Raw genomic sequence first — 24955 nt, 5'->3', positions numbered from 1 at the left:
TAGTAGTAGTCGTTGTAGTAGTAGTAGAAGTCGTTCTATTAGATATAGTAGTAGTCATAGTAGTAATAGAAGTAGTTGTAGTCTTGTGCTTTGCAGATTTTTTTACCTCTATTTTAAGAGCTGTGAGGGTGGATATAGCGTCAGGCTAACTCCACTCGCACTTGCTATCGCTGTAACACACTTTTTTTAAAAGTAGTAAATAGTTTAAAGTCGGTTTTAGTGCTTTTAAACTAATTTAAATTTTAGACTAAAACAAATATAAGTCTTACTCATTAAGCTATATGCTGTATTCCCGTATAAAGGTTTGCGAAACAAGTCATGATCGATCTACGTCACTTAAGTGCCAGCAGCGACTCGCCTAGCGACGAGAGTGGCACAATTACCTTGTGCTTCCACGGACGTGCTTCACATGTACGATATTCCGTTCCTTGGTCGTGAAAAGCACGTAGAGCTCGGGAGACTCCCTTAGCGGAGCTTCCTTGAGCAGAAACGTGATAGCAGCTGTTTAGGTTTTAAAGAAAGGCACGTGCTGGAGAGCCCAACTGGATATTATGAGACGGGGCATTTGCCCCAACTCGCCCCAAACCGCGACCAAACCGAGACCAACCTGAGCCCAATCCAGCCCAAGTGGAAGCCTTCTAAATCGAGCCAGCTCCTCGTGTATACGTATAGCCGAATAGAGCGATGTGTTGGAGCTGGATCTCTCAGCGTCCACGTGGTCTCGGCGCCGCGACTGCATTTCGGCGTTCTCATGGAATTCAAGCTTGATAGAAATCAGTCGTATCAACTTTAAGAAAACATGTGAGAAGGCCAAAATATATTGGGAGTTAGCGATAGTCATTCGTCTGCGCTGCCTCTACAGACACGTACAAAGATAGCGGTAACGCAGGCACTGCAGCATCTTTTTGTCCACGTGACCTAGTGGTTCTGCGCCACAAAACATTTCAAAAGCAAGCAAGACGTAGATTCCGCAGTTGTAGCTGTCAGTCTGAACCCCGAGTCCTGCGTTGAAGACTCTCACCCGAAACGCTTTCTGTGCACCTGGAGGCAGTAGCACTACCATCGTCTGCGCTACGGCACGTACGTTGACGACGTACGAAGAAGAACTCGAATCGTACACGTAAATGACTCCACCCTCGAGGTCCATCATAATAGCACACCAGTGGTTACCGTTGCAATTCACTGGAATCAACACCTTCTCCGTCGTCAGCCCAGATAACGCCTCTCGAATGATTTCGCTGGAGGTGTTCACGCTTCCGTCCACAACGATTCCCAGTGTCGAAGAGTCGAAAACGGCAATATTGGGCTTACAACCAAACAGTTTGGCCAGTATTTTGTACATTACCTCGTCCGTTATCAGCTCTTTACCTGCCAATGCTAGCACATCCATCTACACAGACGTAGTTAGTTTACCATCATACTCTCGATTACACACTGGTTCATACCTGTGGGGTCAAAACTTCAATCTGTCTCAGCTTTGACGGCAGGGCGGGGTCTTCCTCGATTGAATAGCTGGCATTACCGCAATTGGACAGATCCAGTTTCTCTATCCATGCCAGCGCGCGGGCGATCCTTCTGAATGCTGCTGCTGCAACGTGCCACTTTTTCATGAGCTTGATCGTTGAGTTGACGAATACCCCAACTCCTACTATTTCTAGAGCAATGTCCAGCTCGCGAATGCCACGATTCTTTCGCTGAAACGCTGACACTTTAGCCCCGCACTTCCTTATTAGATCCATCGGAAAGATTCTAACGATTTCATCAGGCTGCATCAACGGCTTCGTAGCTGGAAGCTTCCTCAAGTCGCGCGCGATTGGCGGCTTCGGTTTCGTCGCGAAGACGAAGAGCTTAAACATGAGTATGTTCTCTTGGGCCGAGTCAGAAGTTACATTGTCAGAGAGAAACTCGAATGCCGAAATTAGGTTGAGTTGCTTATCGTGCATCTCGAGATCCTCTTGAACCATCGCAATATGTAGTTTCCGTTTAGCTTTTACAGCCTTAGGTTTCTGTTTTGGGCGGCCTTTTGCTTTTGGTGGACTTTGAAGCTCGAATTCGGCTTCGCCTTCATCGAGGTTGACGCTGTTAACCACCTCAATCACCTCTGCACCTGATGGAGCCGACTGAGTCAACTCCGTGCCCGACTGAACCAACTGAGTCAGCTCCGTGCCCGACTGAACCAACTGAGTCAGCTCCGTGCCCGACTGAACCAACTGAGTCAGCTCCGTGCCCGATTGAACCCACTCCGTGTCCGGCTGGGCCACCTCGCTACTCGAGCGAGACGCAGGATTCACATGAGTGTTAGAGTTCGTTCCAGCTGAACAATTATCCCTTGAAAACTCCTCGCGATTTCCAATAGGTGCAGATTTATCATGAACAGGATCAGCGGCAGGAATAGCATCAAATTCACCATCCATAAATTCCCTCTCTGATTGCGCTTGGTAACACATTATGGCCACTATGCACTCGTCAACCCCCATGTATCCATTCACGAGCTCTTTCACCTGCTTCCATGAGGCTTCAATACGGTTATTTGTGCTATTACCCATCGTCACGGCATTTTGACGTTCAAATGAGCACCACATATAACGACAGGAGTCCCAATTCTTTGAGAAATAGGCCTCGAAAGGGTGTACAACATCCTGGGCATCTTCTGCCGTACCGGTGCCTCGATCACCCAACTCAGTCGATCCAGCACCCAGCTCAGTAGATCCAGCACCCAACTCAGTAGATCCAGCACCCAACTCAGTACGAGCTACACTTCCACGTCCAATTGTCATTATATGGCGCAAGTACTTTCGAAACCGTTCATATTTGCGCTCCGTCTTTGCGTAAACCAACAGATTCACGAGCCCTTGCAGCTGCTGCTTCTGCCAAGAATTAAACCCGTATTCTGCTGAGGCAATTTCCTCGCGCAGATACTTCAAAACGTGAAACTGACACAGCAACACAATCGCTTCCGGGAAGACCACTTTGAGCACAGACATCTCCGTGAAATCTTTATCGATCAGTATGCATTTGATACGAACCCACACCGGATTGTTGCGCTTGAACTCCTCCAGGGCCGTCAATAAAGTATTACGGCGTTCATTTTGAACCACAGCATGCTGTACAAATTGACCCTTGCCAAAAGCATCGTGGGCCATGATCAAAAAAACTTTATACTTGGATGCATTCGTGCCGTGAGTGGCATCAATCATCAGGACCTCCGGAAACTTGTCGAAAAGAGCACGCATATGCTTGGTTTGCAGTGTAATGCATGTGGTGATTCTCTAAATGTGGATAAAAGTCAGTACCGTCCCCAAATATCATGACAAAAATGCGGCAATATCATACCTTGTCTTGCACTTTATCAACAAAGATACGACCAACGCTTCCAGGCTCCTCGGTAAACTCGATCATCCATCGCTTCAGCCGCTTCGCGCTTGTGGGAGCGGTGTGCGCTTCTTTCTTAAGTTTGGCAACGAGATTATGTACATCTTTTTTGGTCGGCTCGCACGCGGAGTGGTCGTGGATGTAGGCCAATATGCTCTTCTTTTTGGCCCCCGCCTTTCGGAGTTCGTCCACCGTAGAAAGAACCTCAGGTTCGTACGCAGTTCTAGTTTGTGGATACTGGCTGTGAGTGTGCTTCGTTAACGGGTGGTTGTGCTCTAGCCGCACAGACGTTAGTTTCAAAGCAAATTTCTGCCCAGAAGGATCAACCATTTGCACACAGACATTGATCTGCAACCACAGGAAACTCTGTTAGCCCAACTCAACCCAACCAACCCAAATCGTACCCAACTGTGACCAACTACACCAACTCGAACCCACCTATGCGCCACACTGCATAGCTCTCGAATGCTGGCGCTTCCTCTTGCCTTTGCCTTTTGGTTTGTATTTCCCCCCGTGCGTACAAATGTACGTCCTTGCGTAGTAAATCCATTCGTCGGGAACCAGTGGTGCTTTGGAGCCAGACTCCTGAATTTTTTTGTTCCTCTCAGTAACCTTGTTATTTGTCCGGACGCGAAAGCTCTACATATGACCAACTTTAATGCATATATCCAAGTTGGTAGCCACGCCGTCTCCACAGCTATTTATAACAAGTAATAGCATCTTACCTGGTATGTTTCGGCCCCGTATGATTTAAGAAACTCCTCCAAGTCGCCCCATGACTCAAACGCATATCTGCGCGGAGGGGCCGCTTGAATCCCATCCGATTCCTCACTTGAGTCAATTGCTGCGGTCTGAGGTGTTCCATAACGAACTTGTTTCGACCGGCTTCCGCAGCTTATAGCACCGGAGGCATCTGATGATGTTCCCACCCACTCCTCGTCGCTGTTGTTAAGTGAACACTCATCCAAATTCTCGCTGACTTCGTCGCTGGATGACACGGGGGGTCGCAAGACCTCCTTGACGCGCAAGTTCTTGGCAGGCTGGCTCCCGACTGCTTTGGCGTTCCCGACTGCTTTGGCCCGTAAGTCGCGCGATGCAGGGCGTGTTACCCCCGTGACGCGTTGATCGCATGCTGCCGCTACGCCGCAGTCGCGGTCGCTCTCCATGGCTCGTATTCCTGCTCGACTCCCCACCGATGAATTAATGGTGAGGAGGGGGGATCGTAATATACACTATACGCCGGACGGATGAACTAGTGGGGTAGGGTAATGATCTGATCGACGATTTGACGACCTCAGTTGGGCTCTCCAGCCACTCTCTTAAAGAAAAGGCACTAACAATAGGACGCAGTTACCGAAGACGCAGAAAGATCATTCCGGGAGATTCGATTAATATAGCCTCAATGGTGCGTCCGTACCGTCCTAGTGCCATAGGGGCTCAAGCAACATGGTTCACTGGGCAGCGGGGTGAACCTTCAACCGATTCTGATGTGTAATCGCTAGGAGCAGCGTCCGAACGACAGCTCGCTCGAAGGGCATGTAGCCTGCGGCAGCATCCAGATTCGATGTCCAGCGTAGTAGAATCACAAGCACTTCGCCCTTTGCCAATACATCAACCTCGCTTCCACATCACGAACAAACCGCGTCTCGTCAAAGAGAAGCCTCGGGCTTGTGCTACACAATCTACAGCCGAACCGAGATGTTGGAGGTGGGTCCAAATCTATGTCGTTGCCTTGGATACGGGCAACTTAAGCAAAATTACCAAGTGTTTTCCCCCTTTCTGTAATTGTGGGCACTGAGCTCCACGCTGCATTATTTGAAGGGCTGCTATTTGCTGCATGTGATAGCGTGTCGAATATGAAACTTCGCTCTACGGAATGTCCAACCGAGTACGTCATCCCGGCGCCCCCTCCTCTGCAATACGATTTTGAAGAAGCAGCTGAGGCTACACTACATGAGTGGACAAGAGCACATAACTTTAGCGTATCTCGAAAAAAAGTCTGCCGTACATTCGAAAGACGAAGTTAGATATCGTTTGTTTGAATGTGATCATGCTGGAAAGCAACAAAAAAAGATACCTGCAAGATTCGGATAGAGTGCGGCATTTAGCTACATCCAAGCGCACTAGATGTAAAATGCAGATTAGTATTTGTGGCGGTTGATGAATGCAATATGCAAGGTGCCTGGAAAATCAAACATACTACAAAAGGTTGTCAGACTCATAACCATCTTCCAACGTTCGCGTTCACGTGGACCATCGCCAGCGCGATGTTCGACGGTCTACTCAGACGTCGGTAGCGACGATTGATCTAATAACTCTACAGTCAAAAGCAGGGATATCAACTTTTAAAATCTACGCATCAGTGGTCCTTCGGGCACTAATTCGCTGATCTTGCCGCAAGGTATTTCCAACACGAAACGAGCAAATCTGGCAAATTTGCTAGCCAACCAGACGAGCACTGAAGCACTCTTTCAGCTGCTGACTGAAAACGATTTCCATTTTTCATACGAGATTGAATTATCCTCCCAATGGCTGCAGTACTTGCTGTGGGCACATTCTCTAACTACCGCACTCGCCTGAGATTTCATGGACATACTGGTACTAGATTGTACCTACAAAACTAGCAATTATCAAATGTCCTTATTACATGCTGTAACGCTAGCTGGTATGAACACTATTTTGCCGATCGCTCAAATTTGGTGTCCTGGAGAGTCGAACCCAAATTTTCTGTGGGCTCTGACGTAATCGAAAAAATTGTTGGAAACTCAGTATATATCGAACTCAAAATTTGAGTTCGATATATACTGAGTTTCCAACAATTTTTTTGAGACTGCGTCAAACAAAATGTTACTTACGAACCTTTGAGAGTTATCGAAATAATCGAGCTTAAAGTTGGCCAATTGATTTTCGCACTTAACCGAAACAGTGACATTTTTTGTAAACTTCCATTGAAAAAACTGTAAAACCACCCTTATCCAATTGCTTTTAACAAGAGCTTTTAAATAACACTTAAATCTCTAAAATTGAAAAAAATATTGAGCTCACAACACTCCTAAATGTATCGTCATTTCGAGAGCCCATAAATGAAGATAATATTTTTGAGCGACCACAACTTCTTCAGTTTTAAGCATTCTGCAGCTTATAAGAGCTCAAAAGATAGAGGAGACGCCCCGCTTTCGTTTAGAGCGATTCGTACTTAAGTTCAGAAGTAACATTTTGTTTGACGCAGTCTCAGACCTTCTCAGTTCCGTTAGTACAGGCTAGATCACGATCCGTTAAAATCACATTTAATGTAATTTTAATGTGATTTTAACGGATCGTGATCTAGCATTTAATGTGATTTTAATGTGATTTTAACGGATCGTGATCTAGCCTGTACTAACGGAACTGAGAAGGTCTTCCCCTCATCTGCAAAAATGCTGTGTCGATGGCATATCAGAAGATATGTACGTGCTCAGGCCGAAAAAACCTAATGTTGTTGAAGCTGAATCTGGTGAGTCTGCACTTGGGCTAAAAAATAGGAACGCGCTGCAAGCGGACATTTTCGTGGCCAAGTATGAGGAGACAATAACCTCGACCGGCGAAGCTGGTTCTGAACGTGGATGCTGTACCCTCCGCAGTCTTAGCGAGGAAATGTTTTTGCATGACTTGGTGGACCTATAAAATCGAATTCGAGGAAATCTTTTTGCATGACTTGGTGGACCTATAAAATCGAATTTGTACGCTGCTGGACGAATCGATACATGCACTGCGGCTGTCACGATTCATCGTTTTTTGTTGTTGAAGGTACACACTCAAAATAAAGATGTGGCTGGACAATTCCCAATGTGATTTATTCACCGTGTTTTAACAATTATTGCCTTGGTAGATCAAAGTCGGCACTAAACACAAATATCAGTCAGCGCGCGAGACCTCAGAGATACCGCATCTACTGAGCGATGACAGATTTTCAGCAGTAACCAAAAATGATTAGTTTCCACGCCCACACGCTAGCAAACACGGTGTAGAAGGATGCGCATAAGGTCGTGGCCCATGGAATTCAACCAAGAGTCTGTGGTAATATTTTTAAAAACATTCATAAACGACTTTGCCTCCCACTGTAGTCGATGCCCATGAGCCGCAACAATCCACTGATGACCAATCTGGCTTTGTATCACCTGATTATGCCGGTTGAGTCCCTCTTCAATGCAAAACCACTTGCACGAGATGACGCGCTTGTCCTTGGCTTATGTGCGCGGCACAAGCACCCAAGTTCCGTGTTGCTGCTGTGAGTCCATCTCGACTTGCATGGCACCTTTCCACCCCTTCCACTTCTTAGACCTTGACGCATGTTTGTGACTGATACTAATCTGCACATCCTCAATGCGCTGCGCCGTCACGCTCGTCACTACGTAATCCTTAATGCGGGCGGATTGCTGTCGCTTCCGCTTTGGTCGTGATGCAGCGATGCTGTTGTCGTTCGGCGACGACTTCTGCTCCTTGTGTGGTTCCTGAATGCCGTCGTCGTGAGCATCACGTTTACCGGCCCTGGTCTGCGAGGCTCCCACTCGATCTCCACACTGCTGTTTCTTTTTCTTTGTGGTCTATCTTCGCTTGGAATCTCCCACTGAAGCTGCTGGCTCAGCCGTCTTCTCTATGGCTTCTCTTATCCGCACTGGGTCACCACTCTGAGTCGCTGATTAAACTTGAAGTTCTTCGACTTGGCCCTGGTTTTCACAAGCTATAAAGAGCTTCTCTATCTGCGCTGCTCGCTTCGCAGCAAGCTCTGCAGGCAGCGACAGGGGCGTAGCCATCGCTGTCCGGATCGGCACGAGCGGGATCTCCGCAGGTAAGTCGTAGTATCCGTAGCTGTAAGTATTCAATACAAGTTGTTCAATGTACACGCTATGTGCAGTATACTTCTCATGCGCTTTCATGTTCCCTTCTCGACACGTCGTCACTGATCCTGTGCGCAGGTTCAACAGCTTGTAGCCCTTGGTCCTCTCGCTGTAGTCAAGTAGTACGCACATTTCTTCCTCAAAATTATCTTCTCCTTCCTTACACTAAATTTCTGGAATGTAAGCGTGCACCAAGCATCTTCACGAGCGCAGCACGCCAAGGTCTGGTCCCTCTCTGTACAGTGCTTAGTACGACGACAGCGTGTCCTTCAACGCCTGCGTCGGCGTCTTGTTCATCGTTCCAATAGCATGTAGGAAGGCCTCTCCTGACAGTGAAATTGGCATCTGCGTAGCTTATAGCATCGAGTGGACCTGTCGCATGACGATCTGGTCCGTGCACTCCACGATCGCGTTCTCCTGAGGACTGTAAGGGCTTGAAGAAAGCGTGTCGATGCCGAGGTCTTCGTAGAAGTCCTCGAGCTTCTTGTTGACAAGCTTGCCACCACCATTAGAGGACAGCATCTAAATGGTCGCCTTCGGGAACTGGTTCTGAATCCAGCGAATTTGCTTCTGGGTCAGCTCCATGACTTCGTCTTTGCATTCGTAGAGCTCTTCAGTCGCATGTTGATACCAAAGTTATAGTCTTGTCCTGACTTAGCCTTGATAGCCTCCATGCTCACGTGGTCCAGGCGGTTGTGCAACAACGCCATCGGATTCTCCAGCTCACTTGTCTTGACATTTATCACGTTCTTGCACTGGCACGGCGTCCACATGCGATACATCCCGCGGGTGTAGTTGAAGTGCAGCTTTAGCGTGTCTTTGACAAGCCACGTGGCTTTCTGATCTTGCGAAACTCGTACTTTGACGTTGCCCTTGCACTGCATGTAGTTTGCGATATCAGGTTGTAGGGAGCCGACTTAGAGTATTTCACGTCATCAAGGAGGCGCTCCTCACTCTTGCCCGTGTGCTCATTCACCACGTGCATGTGCACGGTGCCCATCGTCGCACGCGTGGTGGTGCCATTGCCAAACACCAACTCCGTAACTGAGTCTTCATGTAGTTCAGTGAACAGGGTCAGGTCACTTAAGACATTGGTTTGCACACCGCTGTCGAACACCCACCCAATCATATCTTTGCCATTGTCCTTGTCCTTGCAGCTCTCTTGTAGTTTGCCTCGCACGGCAAGTACAGCTCCACATCCAAACATGAGTCGGAGAAGCCGGTTCGATGTTCTTTACGATGACCACGTCAACCATCCTGCGCGGTGGATTGCTGTCGTTGTTTTTGAATTTTCCACGCTGGCTGCACTCGGAGTCGCCACTCCAATGCCATTTCTCTCCACATGTATTGCACTTAGTCTTGGCCTTGCGTCTGGAGATGTCATCTCTCGTTTGAGATGAGCTGTGGCTCTTCTGCCGCTTGTTGCGCCCACGCGGTGATGAGCTGTGGCTACGGCTGCGGCGGTTGTTATTGCGTTCGTTATTGCCTAGACCTTGGCTGCTCACTCTTCGGCGTCCTCCACCGTTGTTGCGACCGTTGCCACGATCGCCAACATACGAAATGTCACGTTGGAAGGCTGGTCCACCGCCACCTCTTCGCTCTTGCTGGCGTTCAGTATCATGGCGTGCGTGGTCAGTCAGTCGAAAGCACTCGATCGCCTGCTCCGACGTGATGGAGTCGCCACGAGCAAGGCGAACTTCATGATCATTCACCACTGAAGGGTACACGCCACGGTATTAGACAGCAGGATTAAGACGGCTTCAGGTTCAGGCAGCTGCTGGTTCGCGTGGCGAAGCTTGTGCTTGAAGTCGTCAATATCTTTAATGTAGTTGTCCAATCGCTATCGCTCTGCAGACGACGATTGAGCATGTCGCATTTGAGGAACACGCTGTCGATGCCCGGATGGCTGTCAAAATGCTCTCCAAGTGTGCGCCAGAGTAGGACAGGATCGGCACGTTCAACGACACTTGAAAAGCGGCCCTGCAGGTCCACACTCAATGCCATAAAATTCTCTCGCTGTGCGACTCGCAGTCGCTGGCGGTAGCAATGACATTACGCGTCGTTTTACCGATCTTCAATACGTTCTTCCCCGAGCAGTGGGGGTCGCTTATTAGAAGCGTCGAGAATAGTACACATCTCCGCAATTCATGTCTTGTAGTTGTCGTTGTTCAGCCTCGCGTTCGGCGCCACGTGGTTGCTCGCATTCATGCATCTTGTGCATCGGTGCTGGCCTGACGTGGCCGTGTTCTCGCTCACAGCCCCATGCACTAAGTCGGTCTGGTCTGGCTACGCAGCAGCGTCTGCGCTCAGCGCGGCTGAGGTACCAAAGCTTTTGGGGTTCCTGGCAGATCGCCTTGGTGCGTGCTGGCGCTGGTTGTGATGTCGTAGGCTGGGAAGTCTTCGACGGTCGAGTCTCCACGGCGGGGCCCGTACGGCGTCAGTACTTGCTGGAGCTGAACTTGTGTCTGCTCTGCTGATATCTTTGGCCATTGGTCAGATGTGCCATGACGGATCTAAATTGGGCTAATAGCGTGTCGAGTTGCTGCTCGACTCTTGAATATGAGACGTGAGACGTCACAGGGGCTGCCCCGTCTGCTGTTGACTGCAACTGCAATTCGGACGCCCGCGCGCTCCTTGCTGGTCTTCTAGTATCCCTTCTTGAAATCATAACCTGCGTGATGGTCTCTCCACGCTTGCTGCGTGTAGTTACCTTGTAGAGGATATTTGTTTAACACTGTAAAGTGCAAGGACGAAAGACCAGCAGGGAGAGTTGCCGCAGTGCTGCTGCGCGCTGCGGAAGCTGACGAGTGAGCAGCAGTACCGACAAAAAAAACCGTAGTGTATTGGTAGAATTAGAAGTAGGATGGGTTGTGCATTTTACCAGCCTGCGGTCCGTAGAAGTGCGGCTCAGGACGTCTGCAGCACGTCCTGGAGGCACCCGCGCAGCAGGTGGAGCTAAGGCGCGGCCCTGACTCTTCCTCTCCATCAGTATAAATTTGCTCCAAGCGCGTTGGCGCTGTACTTGCGCGGAAAGAGGGTGGCGAGTGCCATGTGAAGGATTTCTTGCGAGGTGATATCAGCAATGAGTACGAGGAGATGCGTCCGTCGTGGAAGCTCAACAAGTAAGAGCTGCTTGGACCATCTGATATGGCATCTATCGTCCTCAGAGAGGTAGTGATTCCTGTGCTAGTGAAACTCCTACTCTTAACTGATTGTTTGTTAAACAAGCAATCTCGTATGGAGAAATTCGAAGATGTGGCTCAGATTTTAATTATAATCCAAGGGTGCAATATGTGACTGCATTTCTGAGAAGTGTGGTTACAAAGTCTCGGATTTCTTGATGCTGTATTGTTGTCGTGAAGCGCACGATCTTTGGTGCTTTGTTCAAAATGAAGTCATAGCTAAAAATGCAAGAGGATTCATTGTGGGGCCTCCTGGCACAGGCAAATCCGTGTCTACGCTAAGTTTCGTGGCTTCTTTGGATCACGAGGAATGAAAAGCAAAATGTAGTGAGGAGGATGAGAAGCATGCCGTTGATTTAAAGTTCTACTATGCTGGTTGCTCATATCGGTTCGTGCTACAATACCCCGCGAGCGAAGTGGTGGAATGTCTAAAACCCGCCGTTGAATCCGTCGCTAACAAGTCAGATCTGGTCAAATATTGCGGTGACACCGATGCATGCAACACTGTTGATTCAACGGGCTCTATGGTATGCAACCTGACGGCAACAAAATGGACGGTTTCTCGTGAGCTCGTTTGCGGCCTCCCTCTTTGCAAAAGAATGTTGACTAGGAAACAATTGCGCAGTTGGTGACTTGTCTTAACGCGTCAAACAAACCCTTCGGTGGACGGCCACCTCTTTGAATGGTTGGTTTTGGCATCTGCGCCAAGGCGTGCAATGAAAATATTCGGCGACCACGAACTTGAGAAATTTTACCCCAAGCAAACGTTCATTGCTTCGATCCAAAGAAGCGATTAAAGTGCTACCCAATATGAACATCAAAGAAGACCGGAGTTGGTTGCAGCTGATCGCGTGAAACCAAGGAGGCTACGACGCGGTGTATTTTGACAAGGACAAAGGCAAGGTCGTCTTTGTCCAGGTCACGCGATCCGACAAACACGATTTCAAGATGCGCTACTTTTTCGTCAAACTAAAAATGGCAAGAATGAGGATACACCAAGTAGTGATTCATTTTGTGGTGAAGCCGTCTCAGTATCTGAGCTTTAAGATGGGTCACATTGAGGATCGCTCTCTTTTATCGCAGCTCGATAAGAGAGAGACTTGTCCAGAAGAAAATCATGCGCCCCCTCCAATCTACAAAACGGTATTCTAATATAAAGATTTACATACGGAATTAACGTGTTTTTTTGCAAGAATCTATTTCTTGCAATCAGAAGTTGTAGTGATCTCCACCGTCGTGAATTGTGAGTTTCGACCAAATTTGCCGTTTTGGGTTTCGTCGCTAACCGAGGGATTCGCGAAAGCTTACAATACGGCTAACTTTGATACACCAAGCTCATTAGGCAAAGCATTCGTTGAAGGCACATGAAAAAGCGAAGATTAATTTAGGCTCTCCCCAAGGAGAGCTCCGTTTTAACCTATTGTAATATTTCAAAATGAAATTTCAATACAATTTTTTTGTGTTGTTGTGTCCCGTGACTGTTAATTAGCTGTACTAAGCCACACATTACCTGTGCGGTGGTAGCCTTCCGTGAAAAGTACCACGAGCGCCACATATACTCGTCCAAATAGCCATCGAGTGCACTCTTTGTCATACCTCGCATGACTTTGACGTGACGCTTAATGTGGATCTCCCACAGGCCTTCTATAGTGTTTGTATGCGTTCCAGTCTCTGGATCCACGTAGTGTTCTGTATGGTTCACATACTTGTGCGTATAGTTCAAATCCCGAAGAGAAGGATGGTTGGCGAGCGTTCTGATGTGCACGCCGCGCTTAGTCTTTCGCTCGGTGACGTATGTGGCAAACATGTCCGAGTGAATTATTGTTATTTACAAAAATCAAGTTAATAAATACAGTGATTCATATGTCATAAAGTATTGATCATAATATCGTACCCGGACTTGATAAACTTCCGAATGACGGGAAATAGCTTCTTCTGGGTTCTATCCGCGTCAACAATTCGACCAAACCACTGTCCTGTAGACCGGTCCACTCCACCAAAGAGCCAATAGTCCGGGAATCGTCGCCCACGATTGTGTTTGCTCTTTTTTAGGCTTGTTTCGTCAATTTCTACAATGTGGCCCACACCACCAATCTACAAGTACCGTAGCCATACATGTTAAGAGCACTAATACACATTTGAACAGCATATGAGCAGTACCTGAAATTGATCACTGAGCAGCTGCTTCGAACAGAGACAACGTACGTAGCCGTACCAGTCCTCCACCGTAGTCGTCGACACGTCCGCTATCTCCGCCGCGTGTGCGTGCGATGCACGCATGCACCATGCATACAATAGCCAAGCAGCTTGGGCTAGCGACTGTTTCATCCCAGAAAACCAAGTATTAGTTAATATACTCAAACTTACCTCCCTTCCGTCATCGTTGCATTTCTTGCGGCAGCACCGCCAGTGTTTCGTCTTCCCGGAAACTCTTAAACGCATCGGGCGCTGGCAGCCTGGACAATACATAGCGCTTTCTAGAAGTCCTGCTTGTTGCCACCACGCTACAGCCCCAACCTCGTCGCTCGTCGCCTCAATGATTGGGGTGAAGGTGAAGTGCTCCACGTTGTGGAGAGCATAGTGATGGCTGGCTGCGCTAGTCATGATGCGGAGGGAGGCTGGCAGAGTCTGGTGCGGTGCGAATACTTTGCAAAGTGAGGGAGTAAGCGTGCTGGCTGAACGCGTGGCAGGAAGGGAGCGGGGGTATTCTTGCGTTTACATACAAATGGCTAGCAATTTATTTTTACATACATCGTGTAAATGTCGTAGAAAACGGGGGCGTAACCCTGTTATTTGCCATTTTGAGTCGTGAGCAAATCTTGTGTGACGCACACTGGTCAAATCACAAACTATGAACATTTCATTTTGAAATATTACAATAGGAGAAAACGGAGCTCTCCTTGGGGAGAGCCTTAATTTATGAAGTAAAGATCAGAAGAGGTGGCAACCCAGTTTTAAGAACCAAATTTCGAAAGGACGGCGGCAATTTTATAAAGCAGGATGGAAACTTGTTTAAGGTACAGCCTTCAGCGATGCCAGGGCTCTATACTTTATAAGTACAAAATAGAGGACCACCACAAAAACGTTTCTTCACCAGCCACCAATACCAGAAAAAAAAATCAGAGTTGTCCTGTCCTGTACTCATTCGCGGTTCGTAAACAGAAAAAATAGCGGAATTTGAATTGTACTGACAGTGTCCTCTCACCGCGATGTTGCTCCGAAGTAGGCTTGTCACAAATTACTTCCTGTTTACGAACCAAGGCAAATAAAACTGGCAGCTTACTGTACAATTGCTGAAGCGACACGCGGTCCGGCATAACTTCATTATCCAGCAGGGCAAGACTCCAATGCTGAACCCAATCTCGGCGGTTTTCTTTCTGATCATCATGTCTTTCATCGTCGGTTTGCCGCTGTTCATACTTACAGGAGGGCTCGCACCTAAGTGATCTTAAGTGGACAAGTACGGCTGGGTATCCACGTAAGACGAACACGTAAGACGAACACGTGGAAGCAACTATTGCTGATTGGACTACATGTGCAGGGTGCTTTTACGGAACACCGGTACGTAATATTACTTCGTAATATAAGATACCTGTGCACGGTTGGTACTGTAATTTCGAGGTATGTTTATAATCATCCTCAGTGCGGTCTTGGGGTTGGTACAATTGAATGCAAATTGTCTATTGAAGTTTCCATTCTAGTGTCAAGTTCTCAGGGTCCACTACAGTAGCTACGGTATTTAGTCTCACTCATACTAATTTATGTGAGGTGCTGCAGACTCTGCTCACCTAAATTAGTATGAGTGTGGTTAATTATGCACTCTGACTATTTAAGGTGTGGTAGAATTAGTCACACTTAGACTAATTAATGTCTCACCCTAATTAGTCACACTAGTTTACGATTGTTAAGAAGCTGGTCTGGTTATTCTTTTGTTTTTTTGTGTGTTTGTTTGCCATATCCAATGAAACCGCTTGTCCAGCAAATTGATCTGGGAACTTCTTGATGATTACTTGAAGGTGGCTGAATAGCTGTTCAGTTCTCCATACACCATTAACATCCAGCGAGAGGCCGCATCGAATCATGGCTTTCCGAGCGTAGTTCACATTATTCTTGTCCCTTTGAGAGTTGACTTGGCGTACTGCTTTAGCAGCCAGGGACAGAAAAAATGCTTTCCTGGATTCTTAAGTTTTCCTGACCAGGTTCCATCGGACCTCTTTTTGTTTTGCCATGCCTCCTCCTCAATCAACTCGATCTTTTTCTCATTCCACATTCGACGCCACTCGTCCTTTATCTTTGCGATAACGAATGAGTCCGCCGGATGACAGAGATCCGTTGCGTTTGCTGGAAAGAAGGCTAAAGAAGCGTTTAACTTCTGAAGCTCTTCAGTACACTCGTCTTCCTCGAGGTGACCTGAGCAGTTATCTAGGAATATAGTCTTCTTGCGACCTAAACGATTCGGCTTTTGAGCTCGAGGCTCTTTCAGATACTCGCGAAAGAGACGTTTGTCCATCCAGCCCTTCGGCCCCGTACGATAACACACTCCTTCCACGTCATCCTTAACTCCACGAATTGGATAACTACGGTCTGCGTTCGTAAAAATCATCATCGGGGGCAAGATACGTGCACTTGGCCCACCGCTGATTCGCACGACCATTGTCATTCCATCCCCTCCGGATACAACATCCGCATATTTGACCTGGTTTTCGCCTCCAAAACCGAGAGTCTTGCCGTTGTCAAAATCTACAACGAAATGAGTTTCATCGATGTTTTCAATCGCATTCTCGTCATACAAACCGCTCTCAAACCCACGCTTCAACTTGCCAAGGTGATAGGCCACTTGCTTCTCAATATCTTCAACCTTCTGAGGGCTCACCAGTCGTTTACCTGTTGCCGCACGAAGTACTATGTTGTTGTTCTCCATAAAGGTTTGCACCCAGCGTGAAGTGATCTTTGTTAACAGCTCAGCCCCGTTCTCATCAGCCTTTGGAGCTTGAGGATCCTGGAGGATACGCTTAGCTACTTGACGTAGCAAGGATGCGTCGAACTTCAACCCCAATTTACGTAATCGATCAAACTCGCTTAGCAACAAAGGATATATCCAGCGCACCCACTTGCTCCGAGGACGACCTCGGCCGGACAAAGCCTTAGAGTTCACTCGCTTTCTTCTATCTGATCGTAAACTCGACAGTGACACAGAACCCCGGAGTGGCGCTTGAAGTTGTTATCGATTCTTCCACCAGGCCATCGCTTTGCTAAGGTTAGCATTGCGAGTAGACGAGTTAAAAATATCAGGCAATTGATCTACAGCTCTCGCGAACATGTTCTTCGCTCCCTTTGCTTTTTCATATTCTTCCATCCAGGAGATGACACGACGGCGATGCTGGATGGTGGTAACCTGTTGTGACGCTCGAGATGATATTGACGTTGGCAACTCAGTCACGACCACATTGGAAATAGAGATTATGTTGTCTTCAGAGCTCTCTTTTGAGTCGTCATCGTTGGCATCATCCTTCGAAGAGATCGAATCTTTTGCTCCCTGTAGCGCGAAAGCTTTTAAGATAGGAGGAGCTGACATAGCTTGAGGTTTGCCTGAATCACAGTCCGGACAGAGAACATGCTGTCCAAAGCCCTCTTGTCCGACAGGCTTCCCACAAAATGGGTGCATATGAACAGAGCAGATTGGGCAGACGTGAATAGGACCAACGAGGTCACCACAGCCACCACACGGGGAAAGCTGAGCTGAGTTGGAGCTCATTAAAAGACAGTTCTTAGAGGGAGAAGAGGCGTTGGTGTGTTGGAAGAATTTCTGGAATGAGAATAGACCACATTAGCCTCCAAGAGACGCAGTCACATAAAAATAGCATTTCCAATTATAAAATATCAAATACTCTTCAAATAAGCTTAAGGAAACTGCATAGCTATTATTCTATTAAAAGTATAATTCATATCCTTAAAAAACATAACCCGCTGCTTCGTAGTGAGCCGCGTTGAGGGTAAGTGGGAAACCCACTTTTATTAAATGACCTGTTATTGCATCACCAGTAAAACGCGAGCACCGTCCGTTGCTGCTGAGGGACTCGAACTCACGCCAGGGGTGTAAACCGGGCCAGTCTTTTCCACTGCATGACCAAGGTGATAGTAATTATGAACTCAGACTAATTTTGAACACGACATTTTCTTGCTCACGGTAATTGGTCTCACATTCGAACGGTGTGACTAATTTCGAACTGTGACTATTTATTCACACAGACTAATTACCGTGGACACTGTACTGCCGCCTTCACTCAACACCGTCCGTCTGTCGGAATCGCTTGAGAATGCCCATAAAAAAGGCTTTACGGTTATTCACTTTGTCACTGACGCAGCGGTTGTACTCTTCAAGCGCCTTCTTGGCCGTCTCATAGTCGAACCACGACAAGAAATCGATCATGCGGTCGTCCACGTCCTCCTGCTTAAGTTTGTACTCCTTCCCGTCAATGTGTTTCTGGATCAGCGCCTTGGTCTTCTCCACCTGCACGTTGCTCTGTTTCTTCCGCAACAAGTCAATCTTGTTGCGTCGGTTCTCCGACTTGTTGCCGCCGCCGCTGGCTGTCAACTCGACGTTGATGCGACGTCCTTGGAGCAGCGTGTGGTGACGAGAGAGCGCGGCTCCCAGTGCCTTGCTGTCCTTTACCTCGATAAAAGCCGTACCCTTGAACCTTTTCGTCTTCTTGTCCGTTAGCATACGCAGTTTAATCTCACCGGCCTCCGAGAAGTGGCTACGCACCATTTCTTCGGTGGCTTTGTACGGTAGTTGGCCCACGAACAGCGTCAGATGGATACTTTTGCGGTTAATAGCGTCTTCATCTTGTGTCTCTTTCTTCTTGTGTTTCTTCTGCGGGGGCTTCTTATCTTCCACTCCGTCAGCCTTGCGCTTGGCTTGGCGCTTAAGAAGTCGGCGCTGCTGAGCGTTTAAGTTCGGGTCGTCATCGGCGGGTGTAGCCACATTAGCGGATTCAGGTGTAGCCACTTTGGCCTTGGCCTCATCTCCAGTCACAACGTCTTCAGTTTTCTGCCTAGCTAGTCGCGCCAGACGCCGCCGTTCCTTGGCATTCAACTGCTCGCCATCTGCAACAGCTGAACTTGCAGTCTCGGGCTCCACAGTCTCAGTCTGCTCTTGCTTTACCTCCTGCTCAACGAAATCGTCGTCCTTAGTGCTGACGACTTCTTCCTGTTGACGCTGCTGCTCGCGCAGAAGCTTGCGGCGCTGCTTGGCGTTGAGCATTGGTGCAACTTCGTCCATCGTCCAGCAAATTAACAAGTCAGCCAAGATTGATTGGCTGACGTAGATAGAAACGTTTCTACTTTAAAATGGCTACATTGATCAACATGGCTTCACCACTGGAAGCGAGTTGCAGTGTATGTCGGGTCTAGCTGTGTATTGCCTAGAAGTCTGTCCAGCACTTCTGCGTTGATGTGTAGATCCTCCTCAGCATTACTCCAAGCGTCTACTTCGAGCTGTTTGGCATGGACACCTCCCGCGATTAAAACACTGTCGATCCCGACATTTTTTGCTCCTTGGATGTCGTGGTGGAGCGAGTCGCCAATGTGCACAACCTTCGCCTTGTCGGTCACATGTGCCAGTCTTAAGCACGCTTCGAAGTGCTCCTTCGCTGGTTTCCCAAAGCAAACCACCTCGCCACCCATTTCTTCGTACAGTTTGGCGATGCCGCCGCCCATGTACACGAAGCGGTCGTTCTCCACAACACCTACGGCATCTGCGTTCGGACACAGCAGTGGCAGTTTGCGTTCTAGGCCGCCTCTAAGAAACTCGTTGATAGCATCGTTGGGTGTGTTGGTATGGCGATAGTCTGTAGCCAAGGCCTCAGCCACGCGATCACTGTAGCAAACCTGTCGCACGCCTTCCACCATGAGAAACTGAGCTTGGTCAAGTCCCACAATCTCCACATCCAGGCCGTTGAAAATCGAGTCGACGTTCGCCTTCGAGATCATGTTGGCCAGATCGTGAGCCATGACGGAGCAACGCGAATGTGTGGTGCGTCGCTCCTTGACGTATTCGTGACACACATCGCCGCCGGTGACGCCCTGGAAATCAGTCGAGAACCCCATGGCCCCGAGCTTGGTCGGCAGTCTAGAAGATCGATTGGCAGTGTTGGACACGAGCACCACTCGCTTCCCTGCTTCGACCATGCGGTTGAAGCAGTCGACAGCTCCGATCATCGGTTGTGTGCCATTGTGAAGCACCCCATACTGGTCGACGAGCACCACGTCGTACTTGGCTAACACGTGGGACAGACCCTTGACTATCTGCAGCGAATCAATGTGGAAATGGTTCCTTTTAATCCCCCTTCGTTGCCAGGGAAGGCCATGCAAGACGAGTCTTACCTTCGTCATCCTTGCGTGAACCACATATCTATACCTGAACAAGCTTAGAAGTCGTACTTCACGGTACTTGTGGATCCTCAAAAATGGATCCGTCGAGCTACAATGTACACATTCCTGTTTCAAGCCTCGAATCGCTCAGAAGACAATACTTCGCAGTGATGGTTCTATTGGCCCAAGAGCTCTTGACGTCTGCGCTATTGATATGAATAATAGTGAGTGCAATTATTGCACTTATAGCTCCAAGTGTACAGAGTTTTTGTATTTTGCGGCTATGTTCACTTTGATAAGACTTTGTACTGGTTGGTCAAACAGAGTCTTCAGATGACCCTGTGGCGCAATGGATAGCGCATCTGACTTCTAATCAGGGGGTTGTGGGTTCGAGTCCCATCAGGGTCGATAGTTTTGAGTTTGTCACGATGGGCGAAAAGCTTTGATTATACTTTGTGTACAGTGCTACAAGCTGTAGTATGAATACCTGACAGTGTCAGTGACACTGCTGCTGGGATATCCCAACATGGGTTCAAGGCCGAAAATGCTAAAGAGACCTACGTACCGGTATGTTATTGCTATTCATGTCAAGCAGTTAAAGGTTTTTTTCTACTTGATATAATACTTTGTTTGAAAAAGTTCAAGTTTTTAGGCAAAACTACTGCTCGTCTATTGAACGTGGGACCAGGTACGCTGACACCTACTTCGAAGTAGAGAGTATTGGTCCACTCATCCTCTCGCCGCCTTCTGGGCGCGATAAGCGGCCTCCTTGCCTTCAGCACGGTATTTGGCCTTCTTCTCCGCCTTGTGCACGCCTTCAAACTGCTTCTCCTCACGCTGCTTGCGCTTCAAGTTCTCGGCATTGCGCTGACTCTGACGCTCCTTACGCGTGGCCTCACGGTCCCGACGCACCGTGTTGACTCGCAGCATAAAGCCATACTTCTTCTTCTCCTCCGGCTCCAGCGCCACTACCCGACTAGCCAGATATCCCTTCTTCACTCCCTTCTTCTTGTCTTCCTTGGGTTTACTGGCAAACGGTAAGTTGGCCTGCAGTTTCTTGGACACCTTCAGGGCTGAGAACTTACGCTCCGTACGCACAATAGGCTTGTACAGTGAATCCGGGTTGACAGGTACAGCCAGTTTCTGCTCCTTACGCAGCTCGTACGTGGTCTTCATGAGGCCTAGCGTGCTCTTCTTGGAGCCCTTGACATTCGTGAGAAGAGACGTCACCGGGTTGTACAACTGCTTCGGCTCCACAGGCACCCACGTGCGACAGAAGACGAGGTCGCTCTTGAGAATCTTGTCCTCAAACGTGGCACGGAAGTCTCCCTTCTCGCCACGCAGCGCCTTCTTGATACGACCACGCACTCCACTGACAGTGCGAACACTTGCTCCTTCGAACTTGGCTACTTCCAGCTCCGTGTTGAACATTCCCTTGATAAAGGCCGTGTTCTTGTGGATCTTGTTGGGCGTACCGATGAGCTTGAGTTTCTTCACCACGTTGAACTTGTGGTCCAGTTCCAGCACAACTCCAGTGCCGCTGACACGGAACCCTTCCGCGTTGTTGGACAGCGTCTGGAAGGCCAGCACACCAGTGTTAGGAGGACACATGGGGCCGAAGATTGTCGCGTGGCAATGCATATGCTCGGGTGTGTACTTCAGGTACCGGTGACGCTCATTCGTGTCTTCGATAGAGTACAGCGGCAAGCTCTGGAAGCGACGCCAGCCGATGGAGAACACCAGCGGGTCATTGGTCTTGAGGATCTTCTTGTGCCAACGATGTTTCTTGAAGCGCATACGTACAAGACCCAGAGTGTCCTCCATGTTGGGCAACCCACCCACGACGATAGGGTTCTTGGGGTCGTAGTAGCGAACGAATTCAGCAGGGACACCCGAGAACTCGATGCGGACGTAGAGACCATTACGGAAGCCTTCCAGTTGGAGACGCATGTCTTCGCCTTCTTCACCGAATTCTTCAGCGTTGCGCTGGGCCTGCTCCTCGCGAAGACGCTTAGCTTCGACCATCACTTCCATCATCTCTTCATCCTCTTCGTCCTTGTTCTTCTTCTGACCTCCAACCTCCACGTCGTCGTCGTCCTCCACTGTTCGCTTGGCTGACTTCTGCGCACGGAGCCGTTCGCGTATATGCTCGTCGGTCTCTTCTGTGTTCACTTCGTCGCTGCCGTCGTCACTATCGACGCCCTTGTGGACCTCTCCAGTCTCCAAGTCTTCGAACGATCCGTCCATGTCGTCATCGTTCATCGGGTCTGCATTGTCCTCCCCCGCTTCCTCCTCATCCTCGTCGTCATTGTCCTCGTCGCTTTTCTTCTTCTCTCGCTTCCACGAGCCAGTAACGAAGCGATTGCGAATGCCTTCAAGTACATCAGGCATCGTCCAGTCGCTCATGCCGTCTGTGCCCAGATGCAGACGCGAGCAATCCATCGCATTGATGGTATTGTACTTCTCAGACGCTGACGAGGATTCTCCCACAGAGTTCGACTTGCGCTTCAACGTGAAGAAACTGTCGTCGTCATCGTCGTCATCTGCTTTCTTGGTCCGCTTGTCCTTCTTCGCCTCTTCCTCGTTCTCCAAGTCTCGCTCTGTCATGTGGAGTTTCTGGCGCTCTCCATACACGAGCTCCATGAGGTTCACATCGCCTTGTTCTCGCTCCAGGAAGTTGGCGGCGGCACGAGACACCATGTTCTCCTTCCAGCGCAGCTGCGACTGCTCCTCCGTAACTTCTTCTTCCTCCTCCTCGTCTTCGTCTTCCTCTTCGCTCTCATCGTCACTGTCATCGTCCGAGTTGTCACCAGTCTCAACATTCTCCTCGCTCTCTTCAAACACTGCACGACGACGCATACGGCCAGAGCCGTCACGGACAATCGCCTCCTTCGGCTTACCGACGTTCGGCTCGCCGTCACTATCGTCGTCCTCGCCTTCCTCCTCCTCGTCACTGTCACTGCTGCCCTCTTCCTCGTCGCTGTCCACTTCATCCGCCCTGATAGCTGCAGTGTTCTTGAACAGCGACAGACTGGCGCCCTTCAGTCGTTCGTCCAGACCCACGTCCATCTTCTGCATGCTCTGCACCATCTCCACTCCTTCCCCGCCCAGTCCGATGCGCATGCCGCTCTTCCCGGCGCTCTCATCGTCCTCCGCGTCCTGCTCGTCCGGCACCACGTCTCCTGTGTCTGGGTTGGTGTAGTTCAGCTGACTCAGGTTGATGTACATGGCGTCTTTGTCGTACATGATGTTGCCCACATCCGACATCGGCGCGTACAGGAGCGTGTCCTTCTGAGTCAAGTGTTTCTTCTTCACTGACCCGTCTGCGCCCTTCTTACTGGACGGGACGTTGCACGGGTCTGGCATCGCTGTGACGCTATCCATGAAGAAGTCGCCAGCGCCTGCGATGTGCATCTTCATGCCTGGTTTCAAGTGAGTTCCTCGCAAGTAACCGTACAGCGTAACCCTCCGATCCACCGCGGGGTTACGTTGAACCTCGTCGGGGGCAGTGACGTCTTCGAAGCGATCCGCGAGCATGTACGCGTGCGAGTTCCTCCACGTCAGCGGTCGGAACTTCATCCTCGAGATGTACAGCGACAGGTTCTGGATCTCTCCTTTCGGATACTTGTTGGCCGAGATGCCCGAGAAGTAAAACAACTTGGCTCCCTGGTAGATCTCGGTCCAGAATCGCGCTTTGAGACGCTTCTTGGTCTTGCGCAGGCTCTTGTTCTTCTTGAAGCCGTCCAGGTGCGTGAGGATGCCCATGACCTTGGGGAATCCGACCACCTGCAGGATGTTGAGGAACTCGAACGTCTCCATCTCAAAGCCGAAGCTGGCGTCCACCAGGAGCAGCACCAGGTCGGCGATTTTGGCCAGGTCGATCATGGCGTTGAGGTCGTTGGGGCACTCGAAGAAGGTGATACGACGGTCCTTGCCGCTCACTACAGTCACCGGACCTTTCACCTCCACGAGGTTGTGGCGAGTGTAGCGCTTGACCAGCGAGCGGATGACTGTGCTCTTTCCGCTTCCTGGAGGACCCATGACGACCACCGAGATGGGCGGTGGCAGCTCCTCGGCGCGGTTAGATTGTGGCACATATTCCTTACGATGCGCGCGGTCCAAGTTGCGCTGGATGGTCTTGCGGGCACGACCAGCTTTGGCAACACCGAAGGCTTTCGGGTTCTTTCGTTGCTCAGCCAGCGACGGCTGCTCCTTTTTCTGCTTCTCAAAGGCCTTGCGCTTCTGCTTATTGACCTTGGCGCCCGACTTGGACTTGCGGTGGCCCTTGGTGCTGGCGAGCGCGTCCATGGTCAGCGGTAGTGGCGAATGACACTGACGCTGCAACTTGCGATTTTTGGTTGGCTAGGGGTGAAATGGTGTGGCGCACAAAAATTGAGAAGACTGGTGTAGTGGACATGATGTTGAAGTGAAAACTTTATTCTTGAAGGTGACGATATTTTTCAAGCGTGATACGTATAATATTGCTGCTAGGGCGATTGAATCGATGGGGTGGGGGCCTGCATCACCATCCAAGCATGGTGTAGTTCTTCCCATGGAACTTTTCCAGTCCTAGGAGCTGGCCACTCCTATTGTGCCTTTAACCATAGGCCTTAGTCTCCAGGTTAAAAAGCTCAAAGCTGGTGGTGGATACGTAGAAGAAGCTGCCATTCATGTGGATATAAAAACGTATTGGTTAAGTATGAGATGAAAAAATAGGACTGATGCATTCGATCAAACACGCAAGGCTACTCGGCCGTTTTCCAACGTGCCACTACCAGTCTAACTGCTACAACATTTAGTTTCCTAACTGATCTTGCTTGCAACTCTTGTTCTGGACTCCTGTGATGCTCGCGCAAGCAGCGCACAGTCGCAGCTTGCGACGGCACCTGGGATCTCGCGTGTGAGTTTCAACACACCTTTTCGGGCGGTCAATTAGCGCCTATGAGCATCTCAAGTCTGCGCAGTTTGTTGAGGCGCGGAGCTGGAAGTGTCTTGGTGAGAATATCCGCACGTATCTCCTTGAACTACACGACTTTCAGCAGCGTCTTCTTTACAAAGTCCTTAATAAACTTAAATCCTACGCCGATATATTTGGCGCGTCCTGATATGTCATCTCCTTCGATCTGAGCAAAGGTCGCTTGGTTGCTGACG

The 24955-nt window shown here is 49.3% G+C and overlaps 3 protein-coding genes and 1 non-coding gene across 4 annotated transcripts; 1 reads left to right on the top strand and 3 right to left on the bottom strand.

Annotated features, from left to right (window-relative positions):
* Positions 1-17608: 17608 nt before the first annotated feature.
* On the bottom strand, positions 17609-18695 carry PITG_02889 (uncharacterized protein; the record flags this gene model as incomplete). The annotated part of the gene is made up of 3 exons (XM_002907709.1): positions 17609-18374; positions 18471-18538; positions 18650-18695. The coding sequence occupies 3 exons, from the start codon at positions 18693-18695 to the stop codon at positions 17712-17714; spliced, it is 777 nt and encodes a 258-aa protein (XP_002907755.1).
* Positions 18696-18805: 110 nt separating this feature from the next.
* Positions 18806-19740, bottom strand: PITG_02888 (uncharacterized protein; the record flags this gene model as incomplete). The annotated part of the gene is made up of 1 exon (XM_002907708.1): positions 18806-19740. One exon carries the CDS (start codon positions 19340-19342, stop codon positions 18806-18808), a length of 537 nt encoding a protein of 178 aa, XP_002907754.1.
* A 399-nt stretch (positions 19741-20139) lies between these two features.
* PITG_25683 lies at positions 20140-20212 on the top strand. Its single transcript has one exon. It is a non-coding gene; the product is annotated as a tRNA-Arg (tRNA).
* Positions 20213-20456: 244 nt separating this feature from the next.
* PITG_02887 (ribosome biogenesis protein BMS1) lies at positions 20457-24119 on the bottom strand (the record flags this gene model as incomplete). The annotated part of the gene is made up of 1 exon (XM_002907707.1): positions 20457-24119. One exon carries the CDS (start codon positions 24110-24112, stop codon positions 20534-20536), a length of 3579 nt encoding a protein of 1192 aa, XP_002907753.1.
* Between the last annotated feature and the right edge of the window lie 836 nt (positions 24120-24955).

The sequence above is a fragment of the Phytophthora infestans genome, genomic scaffold (assembly GCF_000142945.1).
Source record: "Phytophthora infestans T30-4 supercont1.3 genomic scaffold, whole genome shotgun sequence".
Classification (NCBI taxonomy): domain Eukaryota; phylum Oomycota; class Peronosporomycetes; order Peronosporales; family Peronosporaceae; genus Phytophthora; species Phytophthora infestans.
This window is presented reverse-complemented; position numbering and strand designations above follow the sequence as displayed.